Source organism: Salmo trutta, chromosome 16 (assembly GCF_901001165.1).
Source record: "Salmo trutta chromosome 16, fSalTru1.1, whole genome shotgun sequence".
NCBI classification, from domain to species: Eukaryota; Metazoa; Chordata; class Actinopteri; order Salmoniformes; family Salmonidae; genus Salmo; species Salmo trutta.
In genome coordinates this window covers 42,112,455-42,135,652 of record NC_042972.1, presented here as the reverse complement: position 1 = coordinate 42,135,652, position 23,198 = coordinate 42,112,455, and the positions used below count along the sequence as shown (strand labels likewise).

Below are 23,198 nucleotides of genomic sequence, written 5' to 3'. Positions count from 1 at the left end.
AAAAATAGGCCATTTGTTGCTGTCATGATCATTTAGAAACATGTAATTTCTCATCTAGTGGGAGACCCTTGGGCCTGTGCATTAATATGAATGCATTCATATGTTTTGATGTTGTTCAAAGAAATACCTTAGAGGCAGAGGCACAGTTTTTTTTTGTCTGAGATTTTTCAATATATATTATTCCTATTTTTTTCCTGTTTACTGTATCATTTCCCAGCATGTTTCTGTGCTGTTTGAAGTGTAATTTCCTTACGGTGCGGTGTACTGCTCTCCTAATTCCCTGCTGGGTTTGTGGTATGACGTGTTTTGGTGGTGTTGTTAACCTCCTGAAGCAGTGTTCTTTAGTGATTGTGTGATGCTGTTGATATTCAGGCCTCATCGTCTCTGTCTCGTCGGCTCCAACAGAGCACTGTCTGTACCAGACTTGACTTCCCTGACTTAAGCCCTGGCTCCTGGAGCATTGGCCACCAGAGACTTTTTTTCTAATTGTGTGTTGTGTTAACTCCCTCACCACTGCCTCTCTGTATCTCTTTCTTTCTCCCTCTCCATCCTTTGCCTCACCTTTTTGGCTTACTTCTGTTCTTCTTTCTCTCAAACACATTTATTTCCTGTCATCATCCCCTTTTTTTATTTTGCTGATTCCGATTAATTATCTTTCTACTTTCCTGTTTCGTTGTCCTAATTGGTCATCCATCCCTCCCTCTCTTCCTCCCTCTTTCAGTCACATCAACAGAAAGACCCAGTATGAGAACCCTATACTGGAAGCTAAGCGGCGGAAGCAGCTCGAGCAACAGCAGCCACCAGAAGGTGAGCGCTACATCCGAGGTTCGTTTCCAGCCCCGCCGGGCGTCATTTCTTTCTTTCTCCATGTCTGTGGTCGTGTCTGTCTGTCCTTCTGCCCTGCTTTCTTCTCTTTATGATTTGCTATCGAGAAACCATAAAGGCATACCTATGATTTATTTTAATGACCTTGAAAATAGGTATTTTTTTATTGATTTGGCAATGTTTTAAGTGTCACTGATACCCTCTAAGTCTACAGGTCTAGGTAAGTTTTTTTGGTTTGACAATAATATATTAAAAGTCTGTTACAGCAATGAAAATGTATCACCATATGATAGTTATAGTATTTCTGGGTCTTGTTCTCCTAGTGAAAAGCATTTCAGGACATATGCTTTAGGTCTCTTTAGTCTACACAGTAAGCTATGTATGTATTTGAACAGTGATGCAAACATTTTACATTTGGCTCTGTCCTCCAACATTTTGCTGAAATATAGAGACAAATTAAAAAGTTTAGCATCACTGTCCAGATACATACTGGACGTAAGGAAGTGTATGTAGAATGTCCTCCACATTTCCTCTCTTCATGCAGGTCACACCACTAGGAACCTGCCTATTGGTCCACGCTCTGCCCACTCAGCTAAATGTGCTTCTGACTTGATTACCTACCTGCTGACCTTTTCTCCTTTAAGCTTAATATCTCTTTACGCTCAATATCTATGACTTTTACGCTTTCATTGATTGAATCTTGATGCTGAGAATATTAATGAAGACTTAATCCTCCAATACACTACACAGTGAGGCTGCCATTTTGATCGATCAGAGATTGTATTACATGGTATTACTTTAATCGGCAGCCATTGTGGCTCAATGCAGTACAGTAGTTTTCAAGCCACCCATTGTGGTGAACCATAAGGATCACTGTAACTGTACAGACACCAGAGACAAGAGTGTGCCCTTTGCTGTTCCAGAATGGATAGAGGATGCCACCCTGGCTGGTGCCCCCCTGGCCAGCTATACCGCCAACCACCAGGAGACCTACAGGGACACCCAAGCCAGACCCCCACTGCCGCCCCTCATCGGGCCAAAACGTGAGTCCTGGTCTGGTCAATATCCTAGTTTTGTGAGGTTATTGGTCCATTTTTGTTTGCGACATTGTGGATGTGTACCCTCATCACGTGCCTCTCTCTATCTTGCTCTCCTCTCTCACTCCTCTCACTCGCCTCTCTCACTCTCACTCACTCACGCTCTGTCTTTCTCCATCTCTGTAAGCTCAGGCCCCTGACCGGCGCTGCCCAAAGCAACTCAAGGCCTTGAGATTCCACCACACAAATCTCTCTTTTTACCCAGCTCTTTTAAGTCACCCTGCTTTCAAGTTCCTACACCCACTTCTCTTTTGTAAAAAAAAAAAAATTCTAAAAAAATTCTAAAAAAAAAAATCCTCCTCAATATTACTGCATTGGTCTGCCTCTTGTGTCTTGAATTATTTGAAGGCAAACACAAGGACACTGGCTGACTCCAAGGGTAATACATTTTTCATTGTATGCATAAGCTGTACTCCTCCCCCATGTAAGTGTAGCATCTGCGGTTTGTTAGTCACTCTCCAATCCCTCACGGCCATCTTCCCTGCTTTAATGTCTCCCTTTTCATTCCACCCGCTTCCTTCCACAGTCAATATATCACTTCAATAAACTCTGAATATCCCACTCCATCTCTCATATAAACTCTGTGAACATTTGTCCAACTGACAGCATGACTGGAGCCAGTCATAGTAGAAGAGACCGAGGGCTTGGATCTAGATTACAGACCCCAGACTCTAGCAGTTCTTATTTCATAAGACCGACTCGGGTGTCCATTTGCCTAAGCTATATGAGTCTGCCAACTCCATGTCTAGACTCCAGAGTGTACCAGAGTAGAGAGAGTTCAGTGCTGTCTTGGTCTCTATACAGTGTCTTGGTCTCTATACAGTGTCTTGGTCTCTATACAGTGTCTTGGTCTCTATACAGTGTCTTGGTCTCTATACAGTGTCTTGGTCTCTATACACTGTCTTGGTCTCCATACACTGTCTTGGTCTCTATACAGTGTCTTGGTCTCTATACACTGTCTTGGTCTCCATACACTGTCTTGGTCTCCATACACTGTCTTGGTCTCCATACACAGTCTTGGTCTCGATACACTGGCAGTCTTGGTGGCACGCTCGGCTATTACGCATAAGCTTAGAAACATCTGTTTCTAAATCACTGGGAATTAGTCTGACAATAACCCCGCACACACACTCACAAACACACACTTCCTCCCCATCCTAGTGTCAAGCCTTGAAAAGCTGTTTTAAACTGATGGCTGCCGTGTATATAGAACTGTACCACAGTGTCATCATACACTTTCAGAATTGACAGTGAATATTATTTTACTACTTATCTAACCATGCTGCCAGACCCAGATAAAATCCTGGGTTTTACCCAATAGTGTAGCACTCTATAGGGCATAGCAGCCCCCACAGACTGGGGCTAGGTCAGGGGATTTACCCATAGGATTAGCCCTATTCTCAGGCACAACCAGGCTGCTGCCCCCTAGCTCTTGGAATCCCTCTTAGCCTAATTAATCTATCGATCTTAATCAGTCTCTTTATGATTAATGGAGCTCATCAAACCAACACATCTCTTATAGAGCACTCACTGATCCGGAGCCAAGACTGTTTAGAGTAACCCCTCCTCCTTTGGCTAGCACAGCACATGAGATCAACGGGTCCTTATGAAAGGTGTGTAAGGCTTATGTGTGTGTGTTCCCCAGGAGGGAAGCCCTTCTTCACGAGGAACCCGGCGGAGCTGAAGGGAACCTTTATCAACACCAAACTAAGGAAGAGCCACCGAGGGTTCGGCTTCACCGTAGTCGGGGGCGACGAGCCTGATGAGTTCCTTCAGATCAAGAGTCTGGTTCTGGACGGGCCTGCTGCCGTCGACGGCAAAATGGAGACAGGTGGGCCTCCGATCTGTCATTCCGTGTCATTATTAATAGGTGGTCACCAACTCTTTGAGAGCTACAGAGGCTTCTGTTCCAACCCTGCACTAAAACAGTTGACTTATCAAGGTTGGTTGATTAACTGAAGCTGGTGCTCTCCTGGTAGGTGACCACTGAATGGTGTAGGTGTTAGAGTGTAGTGTAGGTGTTCTAATTGAGCAATATACAGTTCAAGTGTTACTTCCATGATTTCAGTTTGTGACATGGAGCTAATTATCCAACATTAATTTCACCTTCTCTTCCCCTAGGTGACGTGATTGTGAGTGTCAATGACACGTGCGTGCTGGGCTACACCCACGCTCAGGTGGTGAAGGTCTTCCAGTCCATCCAGATCGGCTCCATAGTCAACCTGGAGCTGTGCCGCGGCTACCCCCTGCCCTTTGACCCAGACGACCCCAACACTAGCCTGGTGACCTCCGTGGCCATCGTGGACAAGGAGCCTATCATCATCAACGGCCAGGAGAGCTACGACTCTCCGTCCAGCCACGGCAGCCAGACCGGAGGCCCCATTAATGGGATGAGAGAGTCAGGACCCCACAGCCCCTCCTCTGCCGAGGTGGCGTCCAACGGCTCGCACAGTTACCCCAGCGACTCTGTGACACTGGCGTCGTCCATAGCGACGCAGCCGGAGCTGATCACAGTGCACATGGAGAAGGGAGACAAAGGCTTTGGGTTCACCATCGCAGACAGCCCTGCAGGGGGAGGACAGAGGGTCAAACAGATCGTAGACTACCCCCGCTGCAGGGGCCTGAAGGAGGGGGACATTATTGTGGAGGTGAACAAGAGGAACGTCCAGAGCATGAGCCACAACCAGGTGGTGGACCTGCTCAGCAAGTGCCCCAAAGGAAGTGAGGTCACCATGCTGGTGCAGAGAGGTGGAGGTAAGACATAGACACAGTAAACCGGCCACAACATGCAAAGTTTTGAGTTCTGGTTGGCAAGCTTTCCTCTTACTCCCGCCTCTTCTCTCCGTCTCCATTTTCAGGAATCTGGAAGATGCTAAAACATATGTTGGTTGGATAAGGTTTAATGACACACTCCGGAACTTTGGGTTGAATGTGTAGTTCATACATGCATAATCTATTAGCCACGACAAATAAGGTTTTGAAGTCTAGGAGATCAGGAAATATGTTTTTTTGGACACATATTTAACCCCTTATTTTTGTTGGCACAAAACTACCTCTATACTTCCATTCGTTTGTATGGGTTAACTTCAGACGAGTCCTGTATTAGTTTGTAGCTCAAACGCTTTGGACGCTACAGACAGAAGGTGGCACATCAGTCCCTTGACATGTGGGGGTGGTAGAGCAAAACGGAAAACACCACCGTGAGTCTCTACATTCCATAGAGTAGTTTATAGGCCAAACCGTTCGGACGCTACGGACGTTTCTTTGAGAAGACCGATTTTCGGGATGTCTCATGGTCTGATGAACACCGCTGTAGCTCGGCCACCTCCCACTGCGGATGCGGAAAGGCGACATAGCTTATACTGACATATTTTGATGGGGATTTATTTATTATGTCACTTAGATTGATGCACCGGTGCGTCAATAGACTCTTAAGGATAGGTTATCCCTAAAACAACACAAAGACAAAGTTACGTTATTGAGATATAATTGTGGTGTCTATTTTTTTTTCCATCCTAGCTTTGTGTGTATGTGTGTGTGTCCATGAGCGTTTGTGTTTGTGCTTGCGAGCGTGCAGATTCGACTGTGTCTGTGTCGAGTGAGAACTCGGGACAGGATTTTGACTAGGTGTATGATTGGAAAAACGGTCTCATAAAAGAGCTGAAGAGAAGACTCAGTGTATGAGGGGGATGATTGAATTTTGGTCTCACTCCAATCCCCAGACAGACAGTACCCACTACCCAGAACACACCTCCACAAAGAGCCCTGACTCACACTGAGAGAGGCATGTAATTGGAAAGTTTTCACTGAGACAGAGCGGTCTGAACTGGCATTGGAAGTTCTCGGAATTATTCATTTGTGGAATTGAAGGACCTGAACATCCGTCCTGTAATGCTGAGTGTTGAGGAACGGACCAGGACATTGACTGGGTGCTCTGCTTTCACAAATGGCTCCGTTCCTCTCCCTGTCTTGCTTTATTAATGGCCACCATTAGTCTGAGGGGGTTGTGTACAAGCCCATAAAACGCTACAGCCATAATGTTCCGCTTTTTATGGATTGTATATAAAACAAAATGTTTGTGCGTTTAACAGAGACTCCCTCGACCAGAGAGTGGAGAGAAGGGTGGGCGGGACAGTTAGAGAGGATCATTCCTCAATGTGTCATGGATGGAAGACAGAGCTGATATGAAAGCTCTTTTTACTGCTGCTGTCTATTTCTTTAGAGCAAAGCAGAGACATACTGTTGCTCTGTACAGAGTGTACCACTACTCTCTGGAAAGCAGAGGACTACTCAGCAGAGGATTACTTCGGCAAGTTACCTTGAAAACATGTGGTGACCCTATTGACTCATGAGTGTCATGTATGCGTAGTACAAATATTAACAATTCTTATTCTCTATGGTTCATTCACATACTTCATTCGTCTCATATTGAGCACTGTTCTCTCAGTGGGGGCTACATGTCATAAAGGCTGTTCTCTCAGTGGGTGCTACATGTCATAAAGGCTGTTCTCTCAGTGGGGGCTACATGTCATAAAGCGCTCTTCTCTCAGTGGGGGCTACATGTCATAAAGGCTGTTCTCTCAGTGGGGGCTACATGTCATAAAGGCTGTTCTCTCAGTGGGGGCTACATGTCATAAAGCGCTGTTCTCTCAGTGGGTGCTACATGTCATAAAGGCTGTTCTCTCAGTGGGGGCTACATGTCATAAAGGTTGTTCTCTCAGTGGGGGCTACATGTCATAAAGGCTGTTCTCTCAGTGGGGGCTACATGTCATAAAGGCTGTTCTCTCAGTGGGTGCTACATGTCATAAAGGCTGTTCTCTCAGTGGGGGCTACATGTCATAAAGGCTGTTCTCTCAGTGGGGGCTACATGTCATAAAGGCTGTTCTCTCAGTGGGGGCTACATGTCATAAAGCGCTGTTCTCTCAGTGGGGGCTACATGTCATAAAGCGCTGTTCTCTCAGTGGGGGCTACATGTCATAAAGCGCTGTTCTCTCAGTGGGTGCTACATGTCATAAAGCGCTGTTCTCTCAGTGGGGGCTACATGTCATAAAGCACTGTTCTCTAAGTGGGGGCTACATGGCATAAAGCGCTGTTCTCTCAGTGGGGGCTACATGTCATAAAGGCTGTTCTCTCAGTGGGGGCTACATGTCATAAAGGCTGTTCTCTCAGTGGGGGCTACATGTCATAAAGGCTGTTCTCTCAGTGGGGGCTACATGTCATAAAGCGCTGTTCTCTCAGTGGGGGCTACATGTCATAAAGGCTGTTCTCTCAGTGGGGGCTACATGTCATAAAGGCTGTTCTCTCAGTGGGGGCTACATGTCATAAAGCGCTGTTCTCTCAGTGGGGGCTACATGTCATAAAGGCTGTTCTCTCAGTGGGGGCTACATGTCATAAAGGCTGTTCTCTCAGTGGGGGCTACATGTCATAAAGGCTGTTCTCTCAGTGGGGGCTACATGTCATAAAGGCTGTTCTCTCAGTGGGGGCTACATGTCATAAAGGCTGTTCTCTCAGTGGGGGCTACATGTCATAAAGGCTGTTCTCTCAGTGGGGGCTACATGTCATAAAGGCTGTTCTCTCAGTGGGGGCTACATGTCATAAAGGCTGTTCTCTCAGTGGGGGCTACATGTCATAAAGGCTGTTCTCTCAGTGGGGGCTACATGTCATAAAGCGCTGTTCTCTCAGTGGGGGCTACATGTCATAAAGCGCTGTTCTCTCAGTGGGGGCTACATGTCATAAAGGCTGTTCTCTCAGTGGGTGCTACATGTCATAAAGCGCTGTTCTCTCAGTGGGGGCTACATGGCATAAAGCGCTGTTCTCTCAGTGGGGGCTACATGTCATAAAGCACTGTTCTCTCAGTGGGGGCTACATGTCATAAAGCGCTGTTCTCTCAGTGGGGGCTACATGTCATAAAGCGCTGTTCTCTCAGTGGGTGCTACATGTCATAAAACGCTGTTCTCTCAGTGGGGGCTACATGTCATAAAGCGCTGTTCTCTCAGTGGGGGCTACATGTCATAAAGCGCTGTTCTCTCAGTGGGGGCTACATGTCATAAAGCGCTGTTCTCTCAGTGGGTGCTACATGGCATAAAGCGCTGTTCTCTCAGTGGGGGCTACATGGCATAAAGCGCTGTTCTCTCAGTGGGGGCTACATGTCATAAAGGCTGTTCTCTCAGTGGGGGCTACATGGCATAAAGCGCTGTTCTCTCAGTGGGGGCTACATGTCATAAAGCGCTGTTCTCTCAGTGGGGGCTACATGTCATAAAGCGCTGTTCTCTCAGTGGGGGCTACATGTCATAAAGCGCTGTTCTCTCAGTGGGGGCTACATGGCATAAAGCGCTGTTCTCTCAGTGGGTGCTACATGTCATAAAGCGCTGTTCTCTCAGTGGGGGCTACATGGCATAAAGCGCTGTTCTCTCAGTGGGGGCTACATGTCATAAAGGCTGTTCTCTCAGTGGGGGCTACATGTCATAAAGGCTGTTCTCTCAGTGGGGGCTACATGTCATAAAGGCTGTTCTCTCAGTGGGGGCTACATGTCATAAAGCGCTGTTCTCTCAGTGGGGGCTACATGGCATAAAGCACTGTTCTCTCAGTGGGGGCTACATGTCATAAAGCACTGTTCTCTCAGTGGGGGCTACATGTCATAAAGGCTGTTCTCTCAGTGGGGGCTACATGTCATAAAGCACTGTTCTCTCAGTGGGGGCTACATGTCATAAAGCACTGTTCTCTCAGTGGGGGCTACATGGCATAAAGCGCTGTTCTCTCGGTGATCATTGCTCTCAGTCTGAGCTCTGCTCTGGGGTTGTGTGTGTGTGTGGATCAGACAGCTAAGATATTGCCTGCCCCACGCAGACAGCAGGATTAATTACTCTCTGCTCTGCGCTCCTCAGGCCTGGCCGCTAATTGGGGGGTCTGATATCAGCATCACTCCTCTCCCTCTTTTGCCTTTTCGCTTGCTCTATTTCTCTCTCTCTCTCTGGGCATGAGAGTGTCACCAGTCAGTCCAAACAGCCAATTACAAGCCTTTGACAGGGAGCCAGAGGAAAACTCTAATTGGCAGAGATCTGCCCCCTCACTCTCCTCCTCCTCCTTTCCCATCCCCCCCTTCCAGTGTGTACAGATTCCCACCCGAGCGTCCGGTCCAATCCCGGGGGTTCTCAGTGCATACAGTGTACTGAGCTCATTAAGGCCTGTGTATGCAACAGTGCTCCTCTCCCCTCTCTGGGAGTAAGCTGACTGGCTCCCCAGCACAACACTAGATTCTCGCTGGATTCTTCTCATCCTCCTCTTTCTCACTGGTGATGGTGGACACTGCATAAGTCTCCATACTGAACCATGTCTATATGACACAGCAAAGGTCCTGTGTGGGTGTGTCTCCCGTATTTTGTTGTTCTGCATCCTGTTCTCTTCTTGAGCCAGGAGGTGTGATTAATAGCTTCCATCAAAGAATCCATTATGATGCCCATCCCTCCATTTGTCTAATTACGCTGCCTAATGTGCTCCTTTTCTCTGCCTTCCTGCTGAAACGTTCTGATTATGACACTGACATGATTCATTCTAGCCCCTAAAGACACGCACTTCCCATGAATTTCCTTGAAGTGCGCCTATGAATGGGTGTAAATGTCAGTGGTCTACGGGGATGGGAGAGGTGGTGCAGCCAGCATCGGTTGTATTCCATGCAGAGCCATTGTGAGGAGAATACCTGAGCGCTAGGCTAGCTCTCTGTAGCCCCACAGCCTCCCTCATTATCCACCCAGATAAGTCCAAGTCAGTCCCATTCCTGTGCTTTAAAGGTATACATTCACTTGTTTGTCAGGCTGGGCATGGTGGACAATACAGTAGATGCATACACCACAGGCTTAGCATCTCAACCACCTCAGAGGAGGAGAGGAAGGAGAGAGGATGTCAGAGGCGGGAGGATGATGAAAGAGTGGCACAGCGACACCCCTGTCGATCTGTTCATCTTCTGAGACATCCATCAGAGGTGACAGGGTTGTTCCCGGCGGGGCTGGGCCCTTGCACTCCTCATTCCCCCAGAGCGGAGTGAGGGATGGAGGGAGGATGAACCGGGTTAGAGACTGACATGGCGAGTGAGGATGTATGCCAGTCTGATAATAACCTATCCATCCACTACACTGTTGCTTTCTGCCAGTGGGCTGAAGCGAAATGACCAATCTACACCTGCAGTGGGTTCGAAGGTCTCTAAGCCAATGTCCAACAAGTGTAATATTCTAGCTAATATTTCTCTTTCCTCTGTGTCTTCACGGGGAGCTTTAAGTGCTGTGGAGCGTGATAGACTGTCCCTCTCAGACAGAGCACAGTGTAAGATGGTTGTTTCTGCTCAGTGTTGGGTTGTTGTAGAAGTGAAGCCAGAGTGCTGCTAGGAAGGAGACGTCGCTTATCTGCTCTAGACGTTCTGCTGCTAACAGAGACACGAACACACCCACCCAGAGACCAAAGGAATTGATTTAATGTAGATAGATACAGAACCAGAAGTATGTGGACACCTGCTTGTCGAACATCTCATTCCAAAATCATAGGCGGTAATATGGAGTCAGTCCCCTCTTTGCTGCTATAACAGCAACCACTCTTCTGGGAAGGCATTCCACTAGATGTTGGAATATTGCTGTGCGGACTTATTGAGCATTATTGAGGTCGGGCACTGATGCTGATGTTGAATTGGTATTCCAATTCATCCCAAAGGTGGTTGATGGGGTTGAGGTCAGGGTTTTGTGCAGGCCAGTCAAGTTCTTCCACACCGATCTCGACAAACCATTTCTGTATGGACCTCGCTTCATGCATGGGGGCATTGTCATGCTGAAACAGGAAAGAGCCTTCCCCAAGCTGTTGCCACAAAGTTGGAAGCACAGAATTGTCTAGAATGTCATTTCCCTTCACTGGACCTAAGGGGCCTAGCCCAAACCACGAAAAACAGCCCCCGACCATTGTTCTTCCTCCACCAAACTTAACAGTTGGCACTATGCATTCGGTCAGGTAGTGTTCTCCTGGCATCTGCCAAACCCAGATTCGTCTGTTGGACTGCCAGATGGTGAAACGTGATTCGGAGCACGTTTCCACTGCTCCAGAGTCCAATGGCGGCCAGCTTAACACCACTCCAGCTGATGCTTGGCATTGCACATGGTGATCTTAGGCTTGTGTGCGGCTGCTCGGCCATGTAAACCAATTTCATGAAGCTCCCGACAAACAGTTATTGTGTTGATGTTGCTTCCAGAGGCAGTTTGGAACTCAATAGTGAGTGTTGCAACCGAGGAAGGATGATTTGTATGCGCTTCAGCACTCGCCGGTCCCATTCTGTGAGCTTGTGTGGCCTACCACTTTGTGGCTAAGCCGTTGTTGCTCCTAGACGTTTCCACTTCACAATAACAGCACTTACAGTTGACCAGGGGCAGCTCTAGCAGGGCAGACATACTGATTTTTTGGAAAGGTCCTATGACGGTGCCACGTTGAAAGTGTCTGAGCTCTTCAGTAAGGCCATTCTACTGCTGGTGTTTGTCTATGGAGATTGCATGGCTGTCTGCTCAATTTTATACACCTGTCAGCAACGGGTGTGGCTGAAATAGCCGAATCAATTAATTTGAAGGGGTGTCCACATACATTTTTATATACTGTATAGTGTAGCTTTATTTGACCACTTAAAACGCAATACAACCACATGTGGATAATGCATATAAAATCATAGAGGATAACACGAATTTCCATTGTGGTCCTGTTAAATAAATGGTTTAAAAAATGTATAAACATAAAATAGTAGGCCTAGCCTACTGGGCTTGCGTAGGTAACGCATAACAAAACAAAGGACAGAATGACATTGTTATAGACATTGAGCAGGACTCCCTCAGTAGACCAGCCATTTCGGACTCCTAAACTGAGTTAGATGATGGTTTGATGATGGTGATGCCAAACACCTACAAAGATCTATCTTAGGCTGCCTTACGGTGCCATGTAAGGGCTGAAAGCATGCTTTGCATAACATTTTGCTGACTTCACGTTCAACGCTGATAACGAATGGCATTGCAGAGAAATTGTACAGAAATCCAATGATCGAGGAGTAGAGTACCAGCAGTTTGGCCTCCAGATTCTGCCCCTGCACTTTTGGGCGACGGGCTTTGTTTGTGTAGGAGCCAGAGTCACTGGCGTAACAAGGACAAGGTGAGTCCACCTCCCCTCCTACCTCCTCCCCCTTCTCTTCACACCTCCATGCCTGGGGGGGTGGTCGTACATCTCAGCCATCTCGGCCTTCCTTTGTTTCCATGACAATACTCTGCCGCACTCCGCAGTGGGGCTTTCCTCTATCAAATTGTATTGGTCACATACACATATTTAGCAGATGATATTGCGGGTGTAGCGAAATTCTTGTGTTCCTAGCTCCAACAGTGCAGTAATATCTAACAATTCACAACAATAAACACACATCTAAAAGTAAAATAAATCTATTTATATTAGATCGATCAATGTCGGAGTGGCATTGACTAAAATACAGTAGAATAGAATACAGTATATACATCTGAGATTAGTGTGAGGGAGTGGGTCACCCCTCATCCTGTTCTCTATGCCCGGAGAGACAGGACAGACAAAAGGAACTGCTCCCAATTGTCATTTCTGCTCAGCATCGTAATCTACTGCATAAGCCTCTCACAGACAATACATGGACAACTTGTATTACTCCAGGCCTGGATGCTTTTTCTCTTTACTGTGGGTGAATGATTCAATGGTGAGGTTGCTAACGCCTGCACCTTTTCCATGTCACCTTTTCCTGGTCACAGGACTGGGGTGCACATATGTCACTTTCAATCCCATCTTCTATATATTCGCTACCCTGGGTAAATAAACATCTGCATCTGTCGTCACAGTCACGTCCGTGACAGCCTATTTGTACATTGATGACATGTGGCTCAGTCTGTACTGTGAAATAGCCTGGACCGGCCTGCCGAGGCAACCGTTGCCAAGAGACCATCTGTCAGTCCCCTGTGCGCCTGTTGCTGGCGCCGTTGTGACAGATGGGCCGGGCTGTCGGAAGCCATCCATCTAAGGCCAGATGGAGGAGGGGGGCCGAGACGTGGGGCCAGTGTACCCCCTCCCACCCCGCTGGACATCATAATCGCCTCAGTAATAGCCTCCGTTTAGCAGCCGCTGTGGCCAGCGCCCTCTCAGACTGACCTGCGGCCTCTCTCTGTAGACTGAGCAACCTAGTGACCACGACAACCTACGTGAGGGCAGTGGCGGAGGATTTCAACTGAAGAGGCATGATGGCATCACCAAAAAATGTCAAATGAATAAATCACATATTGCGGTAGTGTATAAATAGAAGGTATGCTGTTTTCAGATGAAAACAACCATTGCTGATCAGTCACCTAAATCCATGTGACAGGCATGTTCAGTAGTGTGTTTTAAGTTTGAAAAGAAGGCTGGCTCAAGCCTGTGTTTTCTCTCTCCTGCTCAGTCCATCAGTGTGAGAACCAGCCATGCTAGTCCCCCTGTGTGTAATTAAAAGATGGAGGGGTGGATGATGCTGTAAGCTGCATCGATAAGAGCACCGGCGGATCCAGGGCTCCACACATGCCCAGTAGCACCACCCTACCCCTGAAACAGAGTGAGAAGGGAAGTAGCTACTAGCTAGCACGTTTAGGACACCCCTAACCCGTCTCTGGCACTGTCACTTTGTTTGACTCCTGGGAGGGGCAGATGGCTCTACAGTTGATAATTATTTTAAAGGTCTGTTAAAACTCAGTGCTGCTCTCTTAGGAACTGTACAGTTCCCCTTCTCCCAATCCTCTGGTGTTTTTAGAGAGATGGGTGGTACCATAAATGGTAGTGTGACTCGTTTGAGGAGAAGAGAGAGGAGGGCTGTGGAGGGAAGGTTAGTACAGGAGAGGAGAGGAGTGAAGAGAAGGGGCTGAGAGAGGATGAGAAGGAAAGTTTGGGGAGGTGATGAGAGCATAGCGTGGGTAGAGTGGGGGAAGGTTGAGGGGAGGTGAGATGGAGAGGCTGCTCTGCTGCAGAGTATATGAAGGTTTAATGGCCACCCAGAGTAGCCAGTGTGGAGTCGTGCAACATACTGCAGAGGCAGATTAGACACGTAGTACACAGGATAATCAAGAAGAGACTGACACAAACACACAGAGGCTGGGCTGGTCAAATGGTGTTCAGGGTGAGTGGAGTAGGGCGTGGCTGTGCTATGCCGAGAGAATAACAATTGCTGAAAGAAGAGGAGAGCGCAATAGTGGAAGGGAGCAGGTAGGGGAGAAGAGGAGGGCGCTATAGTGGAAGGGAGCAGGTAGGGGAGAAGAGGAGAGCTCTATAGTGGAAGGGAGCAGGTAGGGGAGAAGAGGAGAGCGCTATAGTGGAAGGGAGCAGGTAGGGGAGAAGAGGAGGGCGCTATAGTGGAAGGGAGCAGGTAGGGGAGAAGAGGAGAGCTCTATAGTGGAAGGGAGCAGGTAGGGGAGAAGAGGAGAGCGCTATAGTGGAAGGGAGCAGGTAGGGGAGAAGAGGAGAGCGCTATAGTGGAAGGGAGCAGGTAGGGGAGAAGAGGAGAGCTCTATAGTGGAAGGGAGCAGGTAGGGGAGAAGAGGAGGGCGCTATAGTGGAAGGGAGCAGGTAGGGGAGAAGAGGAGAGCGCTATAGTGGAAGGGAGCAGGTAGGGGAGAAGAGGAGAGCGCTATAGTGGAAGGGAGCAGGTAGGGGAGACGAGGAGAGCGCTATAGTGGAAGGGAGCATGTAGGGGAGAAGAGGAGAGCGCTATAGTGGAAGGGAGCAGGTAGGGGAGAAGAGGAGAGCGCTATAGTGGAAGGGAGCAGGTAGGGGAGAAGAGGAGAGCGCTATAGTGGAAGGGAGCAGGTAGGGGAGAAGAGGAGAGCTCTATAGTGGAAGGGAGCAGGTAGGGGAGAAGAGGAGAGCGCTATAGTGGAAGGGAGCAGGTAGGGGAGAAGAGGAGAGCGCTATAGTGGAAGGGAGCAGGTAGGGGAGAAGAGAAGAGCGCTATAGTGGAAGGGAGCAGGTAGGGGAGACGAGGAGAGAGGGATTAGGGGAGTGAAGAGATTTGTTGAGATGAGCAGTGATGGAGAGGGGAACATTCTCTAAGGTAGCTGGACTGTGGACCACATTACAGTGGCTGTTGAATACAGATGTTGAGGGGATAAGAGCCATAAAGAACTGCCTAATCCACCTCAATCCCCCAGATCTCCCTAAAGGATTTACACACAAACTGACCCTGTTTTGTCAGGATCAGAGATAGACACTTCATCCAATCCTGTCTGCATGTACACCTGCTCTTACACACTGAATACAATACATGTATGTTTTACTCGTTCTCTTCTTTGTGCTGCTGAATGCCATTATACACACACACACACACACACACACACACACACACACACACACACACACACACACACACACACACACAGATCTAGGCTATGTTTTCATTTTAGTCTCCCATTACTCTCTGTTTGTGTTCATGTTGGAGGCTCTAATGATATTCCTGCCAGTGTGGGACTCTATTAATGTATAAACATATTATTTATGCTAATGCAGGCCCTGCCTGTCAGAGCCTGCCTCCGATTGATGAGAGCGGAGTGAGCGCGCGCGCGCATGTCTGTGTGCACGTATGTTTACTAGCGTGTGGGTGGAGGGATGGTGAAGGGGAAAGGCGAGATGGAGAGATGAGGGGGAGGGTGAAAAAGAGGAGAGGGAGAAAAAAGCAAGCGCTAGAGATCGAGACGGGAGAAGAGCGGTGTGACTGCCTCTAGATGCCGGAGCCTTCCACAGCCGAGCGGCGTGCTGAACGGACGCAGGAAGATGGTCTCAGTAAGAGGGGAACTGACTGCCTATCATTTAATGTTCAGTATCTTGGAATCCTTCTCCATGGGAACGATAGCGGAGTTAGCTCAGAGCTGCCCCTCTCTCGCTCTTTCTACCCCTCTGTCTCTCTCTCTCCCTCTCTCTCTCACACACATATATACACACACTCTTACTCTCTGACAGTGGGTTAGGCAGGGTCTAGCGAGCGGAGCGCTTGGTTAGCCCTTGGGGCTGGCCCCTCTTCCGCTGCAGCAGTCAGCCGCCGTGCTAATGCAGATAGATCGCGCTGCCCCCTTTAACGCGGTGCGCGGGAGGGTGGATGTGAGGGAGCGAGGGAACGAGCCAGAGAAAGAGGGGGAGAAGATAACTCAAGCAGGCTAGCGCTGCTCCACCGCTGGAGTGCCTGTTTGGAGTCCCCCATCTGCTCCACGCTGGGGTTTTGTTCTTCGTCTTTTACCTGTGAGGAAGGTGAAATATTATTGTGTGTCGTTAACACGTTTTTTTTCTTTCTCTTTCTTTCTTTTTTCTCTCTCCATCGTGATCTGGATATTGCTTCCCAGGGGTGGCTCCTGCAAAGAAGAGCCCAAAGCTGGTGAGTACCAAATATATCTATACCTCCCCCATCCACATATCCCTTCCATTCTCCTCCATCCATCCCTCTCTCCACTCTCCTAATATTGGTTGGTGTGTAGAGCATCCCAGAGCAGTGAGGGATTTTCTCTATCAGGACCCCCGCTGTGTTTTGGTCCTGGTGAGAGCTTTAAAGACCTGTGCGCTGGGTCGGAATAATGTTGTGTTGGGTGAAACTGTTTTTTTGCTGGATGATAATGCTGCACTGGTTGATAATGTTGACCCATTGGTAGGCAGAGCAGGCCTGCTCATGGATATTTTTTTCATTATCTATGCCATGTTCTCATGTTCACCTGGCTTTAATGAATTCTAGGTAAATAGATCCGTAAATTAGGCCAGCCTTGGAAAAGCATTCCAAGCTTGTGGTCCAAGTGTAGGGTTGATTTCTGAGAATGGTCCAGCTCTTCTTAGCTTCTATTTCTGGCCCCAATGTAGAGAGTATGGAGAAGTCATGTGATTGCTAGAGACTGGACCACTGTCAGTGTGTGTTACCCTCTCCCTGTAGCCTATCTCTTGGGGGAGATGCTGCCTGTGTGCTCTCTCTGTGTTGTATGAGGGAAGAATGGGGGGGGATTTGTGCTTCTGTGTTTTCCCCTCCTAGATGTATTCTCCCTTCCGGGTCGTTCCACCTCAAAAAGCACAAGAAAAGGATTTCCACACCCACCAGCTCAGATTGTTCTGAAATCTGTTTTGTAGTTATTAACAGATACTATTAGCATTCCTGAATTATTTTGCTGAAATATAATTAGATCTCTGAGAAATTAGGTTAATTGATTGCACTCAAATTGGCAATATTAATTTATAGGATTTAGTTAATATTCAATAAATATCGTACCCAACATCTGATGTTGACCAAACTTCTTCCTACCAATGAGAAAGACATGACATCCCGCCCCGACAATCAGAATACAGTATCAGTTCTCAATGTTTGGATTATTGCTTCTTCATACTATGTAACATATTTCGTGTGAATCTTTATGGGTTTTTTGCCCTGTACAGAAAAATGTGTAATTGACGTCGCTTGCATTGTTAACCATAAAGTAGTGTGAAAGTAGCATGTTTTGACCACTAGATGCCCCTGTTCCTACTTTACCGCCTCACTATTTTCTCAGTTTTGCTCGTCCCTTGTGTTTATTAAATAGATCCTCCATAAAAGCAATTCAGTCTGCATAAGAACAAATTCAGTTTGTTCTTACGCTTAATCTCTGTCCAAGAAACAACCCCTTTGTGTATGGTTACAACATTTTAGCCACTAGCCCATTTCTGCATCGACGTTTTGGGCTTGTAGGAAAAGTCTTCATATGAGAATTGCACCATATGGTTAGCCCGCTCAGAGAGCTGCCACTTATTGGACTATTCAAGGAGAGTTGGGTTGAAGCATTGGGTTGCTAAGAGAAGGACAAACTGAATTGGCTTTTTTATTGACCTTTATTTCAACAGGGAAGTCATATTGAGACTGAAGACTCTTTTACAAATGAGCCCTGCACAATTTAAAACAAGGGCATCAATAGGCAAACACAGACATGGAGGACTGGCTTGAATTTTTCTACCCAATGTTGCACAGGAAATTATCTATTTAGTAAACATTTAAGAGCCCAGCAAAAAGGATAAAAGAGTGTTGCGGTATAGCAAGAACAGTGGCATCTAGTGCTCAAATATTTTACTTTCACACTTCTTTATGGTAAATAATGCAAGCAACTTCAATGACGAATTCTCAGAACAGAGGGGAAAAATCATCACCAGATTCACATAGTAGGAAGAAGCAGTGATCCAAACCACACCTTTATACTACCTGTCAAACATGGAGAACTGATACTTTATACTGGTGTTGTGGTGGGATTGGCGTGGGGTGTGGGGGGTCCGTGGCTTTCAACCATTTCATTTATTCTTCATGTCTTATTGGTAGGAAGTTTGGTCCAAATCGGTTGTTGGGTACTTTATTTATTGAATATTATCTGAATCCTATCAATTTTAAAAGCCAATTTCGGTGCAATCAATTAGCTTAATTCTCCAAAATCAAATTACATTTCAACAAAATAATGTTTCAGGAATGCTAATCTTATCTGATTCTAACTACAGGAACAAATTCAGAACAATCTGACATGGTGGTTGTCATGGCTTGTTGAAATGATATTAAATGACTCTTCTGTTTAACCCCCTTCTCACTGTATGTCTCTGAATGTCTCCTCATGCATTGGGGGATAGGGTCTGCCATTAATGTATTCAGCTCTGTGTTGAACAAAAGGAATAGACTATGTACTCTAGTCAGCCGAGCTCTGTTTTTGACTGAGTTCTTCACTTTCCCCAAAATAAATCTCATGAACAAATCTGCTTGATTATGCCTTGGGTATTGTTAGAGAATGTGTTTCTGGGTGACATCACTGGCCTTGATTAAAACGGATGTATTTTGACTGACTTCTGTGTTTATGTATTTATGTATCATTACCACTCTCTCCTACTCCTTCTATCCCTCTCCTTCTTACTCTCTCTTTCACCCTTTTTCTCCCCCTCCACCTTTCTCTCCCTGTCTTACTCCTTCTATTCTCGCTCTCTCTCTCTCTCTCTCTCTCTCTCTCTCTCTCTCTCTCTCTCTCTCTCTCTCTCTCTCTCTCTCTCATACAGCAGTTAGCGAGGAAGGACAGTCAGAACAGTTCTGTGCACAGTGTGTCCAGCCACCGGAGTACCCACACTGACTCCCCTGTGCACCCGTCCCTGGCCACCCCATTCAGCGAGAGCGCCACCCCCCCACCCCCCTCCCAGCCCCTGCCCGGCCTGCCTCCCCAGGACCCTCAGGCAGACGGGACCATCCAGAGGAAACCGGACCCCTTCAAGATCTGGGCCCAGTCCAGGAGCATGTATGAAAGTAGGCGTAAGTATTTACTTTTGGTGTTGGCTCGGGTGCTTCCTCTGTCCTATCGGGTTGGTATTGCAGTCCGGGGCTGGTGACCCAAGACATATTGTCTAATAGTATCCTGTCGTCTTTTGTATATTGACCTAGAGTGGGTGTTAACTTGGTGGGTTAGGGGTGTGGACTGTTTGAAGAGCATTGTGGCAGTAAGAGTGATAACAACAGCCTCTAAGGAGAGTTGGTGATGCTAACCACACTCCTGACTTATTGAACCTTGACCATGTGTGTTATTATCAGTCAGTAGTGTGCTCTCTGGAACGGACCATGTTCACCTCTACGCTACTCTTTAGAACACAGCTCCAGACAAATATGGATAGAATTTGCGGTGGTGGTGGCTCCAATATTTCTCTGGTAGTCTGGTGAGGCTAACGGGTGCTAGCCTCCCCAATTGACAGGAATATCTCTCAACCGCTGTCAGTCGCCCTCTGAGTATTGGAGGGTCCAGAGGGTTCAGCGTCTAATAATTTCTCTGGTGCTTTTGCTTTCATCAAGGTTTCATTATTTAGAGGCCCTAAAGGGAGAGGAACTGGGTACGGTACTGCCAAAGTTGGTTATCTCCTCAGGTGAGAGAGGATAGGGGAGGAGAGGAATTCTAGAATTCTAAAGAAACAAGGAAGAAGAATAGGGGATTGTTTATTCAACTCAGCCTTATTCAACACTTGTACATCCCTGTCCTGAGGAAATAGGACTTCATTACCGTTGTGATGACACGTTTACCTGATAGATTCTGAAATCAAAGCATGGGAGAGCTGAGGCTGTAAACGCACCATTTGATGTCCACCCTTTTCCAAACCTGAGCAATGCAGGTTGGATGAGCATCGAAGTCTGCCCATGCTTGATGTTTGCTCAGATGCCATTTTGGTGGTGCTAGCTGGATAGTGGATACTAGCCAATCTTTCTTCCCATCTCCTCTTCCTGATCTGAAGTTAATCTGCTTGTTCTCCAGAGTCAGTCTGAGCTGGGCAGATTGAATAATCTTTGTTTAGTATGGATCTGTTCCTAGCCAGTGGTTTAGAAGTTGAGCTGCTGTATTGATCTGATAAGCTGCCTAGTGCCTAGCTGGGGCCCTTGTGAACGAGAAGATTGAGACGGTTAGCCTGTGACATGCCCATCTCGGCCATACCCTGAGTCCCAGTGTGGTAGAAAGAGGGCTAGCTCAACACTGTGAGCTCTTCTGTTGACTCTGGAACAGATTGCAGCCAAGCTGGCCTCTTGCCCTTCTCCCTCCCTCCTGCTGGCTCTTAGTGGCTTTAGCTGTGGAGGTCTGTATAGTTACATGGTGTATCCCATGGGGGGGCTGAACGCATGGACACACACACAGACACAGACAGCTTCAGGCTGTTGCTTGGACCCCTGTTTCTCGGTGGTCTGCCCACCTCCAGTGCTACGTGAACCATGAGCTGTCAGTCGCTGCAGTGCACCGCTTTGTAGCAACTTAGTGCCTCTCTGACAGCTAGCTCCAGTACTGCCACCCTCTTCCTCTTCCCTCCTGCTCAGATCTCCTCGGCTAGGGGCTTCCTGGCTGAGCCTGAGGAGCAGCACTGCTGAGGTCCTTGTCAATAATACAGCACCATGCTGGCATACTGGTGACCTGGCTGAGTGCTAGGGAGAGATTCCCTGTCACCTACCTACCCAGGTTGATGGGACAAAGTGAAGAAGGATTTTGTCTTGAAAGACATCCGAAAGGATAGTATTCAAAGAGATCCTAAATATGGAAGTTTGATAAAGTAGGTACTAAGGGAATTTCACAGCCTTCTCCTCTCTTGCTTTGAATGGTGATTTGAAGGTATTTTGGGAATAGATCATTTTCTTTTGATGCGAAGTTATTAGATATTTACACAATCCTCAGGGTAAGCTATAGAGGAAAAGGCAGAAGGAGGCAGTGGTGGGGTGTAGAGGCTACCGTAACAGTGCAGCAGAGTAGAGAGGCTGAGTGAGGCATGGACCACTGGCCTGATTCAGAAGGAACTGCAGGTGTGCTATGTGCTCATTAAAGCCACAAATGACGTTATCAGCTCCCTCCCTCCATCTCTTCCAGTCCTCTGGCTCTGTTCTCCTCCGAAAGGAACAGGGGGAGGAGGGGTTACACAGTGAAAGGAAAGGAACAGAAAGGAACAGGGGGAGGAGGGGTTACACAGTGCGGGTTCTGATGTAATGATCCAGGATGTAGTTATCAGTTCTGATGATTCGTTTTCTGGTTGCAGTGCCTGATTTCCAGGAGCAGGACATCTTCCTGTGGAGAAAGGACACGGGCTACGGGTTCCGGATCCTGGGAGGGAACGAGCCAGGAGAGCCAGTGAGTTAGAGGATTCAACCACACACTAACATCACTGCTTTGCATACAGTGCATTCTGAAAGTATTCAGACTCCTTGACTTTTTTCACATTTTGTTACATTACAGCCTTATTCTAAAATTGATTAAAAAATGTTTTCCCCCTCATCAGTCTACATAAAATACCCCATAATGACAAAGCAAAAACAGGTTTTCATGAATTTTTGCAAATTTATATAAAAAAAAATAAAAACGGAAATATCACATTTACATGAGTATTCAGACCTTTTACTCAGTTAATTATGACGCTACAAGTTTGGCACATCTATATTTGGGGAGCTTCTCCCATTCTTCTCTGCAGATCCTCTCAAGCTCTGTCAGGTTGGATGGGGAGCGATGCTGCACAGGTCTCTCCAGAGATGTTCGATCGGGTTCAAGTCCGGGCTCTGGCTGGGCCACTCAAGGACATTCAGAGACTTGTACCGAAGCCACTCCTACATTGTCTTGGCTGTGTGCTTAGGGTCATTGCCCTGTTGGAAGGTGAACCTTCGCCCCAGTCTGAGGTCCTGAGCACTCTGGAACAGGTTTTCATCAAGGATCTCTCTGTACTTTGCTCCGTTCATCTTTCCCTTGATCCTGACTAGACTCCCAGTCCATGACGCTGAAAAACATAATGCTGCCACCACCATTCTTCACCATAGGGATGGTGCCATGTTGCCTCCAGAAGTGATGCTTGGCATTCAGGCCAAAGAGTTCAACCATTGGTATCATCAGACCAGAGAATCTTGTTTCTCATGGTCTGAGAGTCTTTAAGTGCCTTTTGGAAAATTCCAAGCGGGCTGTCATGTGCCTTTTACTGAGGAGGGGCTTCCGTCTGGCCACTCTACCATAAAGGCTTGATTGGTGGAGTGCTGTAGAGATGGTTGTCCTTCTGGAAGGTTCTACTATCTCCACAGAGGAACTCTAGAGCTATGTCAGAGTGACCATCGGGTTCTTTGTCAACTCCCTGACCAAGGCCATTCTCCTCCGATTGCTCAGTTTGGCCGGGCGGACAGCTCTAGGAAGAGTCTTGGTGGTTCCAATCTTCTTCCATTTAAGAAGGATGGAGGCTATTGTGTTCTTGGGGACCTTCAATGCTGTATAACATTTTTAGTACCCTTCCCCAGATCTGTGCCTCGGAGCTCTACAGACAATTCCTTTGACCTCATGGCTTGGTTTTTGCTCTGACACCTACTGTCAACTGTGGGACCTTATATAGACAGGTGTGTGCTTTTCCAAATCATGTCCAATCAATTGAATTTAGCACAGGTGGACTCCAATCAAGTTGTAGAAACATCAAAAGGATGATCAATGGAAACAGGATGCACCTGAGCTCAATTTCGAGTCTCATAGCAAAGGGTCTGAATACTTATGTAAAGTTTATTTTCTTTATAATGTATAATTTTGCAAACATTTCTAAAAACCTGTTTTCGCTTTGTCATCATGGAGTATTGTGAGTAGATTGATGAGGGGGAAAAATAATTGAATCCATTTCAGAATAAGGCTGTAACGTAACAAAATGTGGAACAAGGGAAGTGCTCTGAATACTTTCTGAATGCCCTGTATATCTATACTCTCTCAATAGGTATTTTAAATTCAGTTGAAATATAATACA

At 47.1% G+C, this 23,198-nt stretch overlaps 1 protein-coding gene across 6 annotated transcripts in view; it reads left to right on the top strand.

The window, feature by feature from the left end:
* The window catches only part of LOC115150772 (membrane-associated guanylate kinase, WW and PDZ domain-containing protein 1), a 201,634-nt gene that overhangs the window by 164,400 nt on the left and 14,036 nt on the right, over positions 1–23,198 (top strand). For 3 of the 6 annotated variants that reach the window (XM_029694437.1, XM_029694433.1, XM_029694438.1), the window contains exons 9-15: positions 722–825; positions 1,749–1,868; positions 3,568–3,753; positions 4,044–4,676; positions 16,295–16,326; positions 18,987–19,233; positions 21,477–21,568. In XM_029694437.1, coding sequence (XP_029550297.1) covers positions 722–825; positions 1,749–1,868; positions 3,568–3,753; positions 4,044–4,676; positions 16,295–16,326; positions 18,987–19,233; positions 21,477–21,568 — 1,414 coding nt within the window. The remainder of the gene's footprint in view (positions 1–721; positions 826–1,748; positions 1,869–3,567; positions 3,754–4,043; positions 4,677–16,294; positions 16,327–18,986; positions 19,234–21,476; positions 21,569–23,198) is intronic. The other 3 variants (XM_029694434.1, XM_029694435.1, XM_029694436.1) reach the window with 3 other exon arrangements.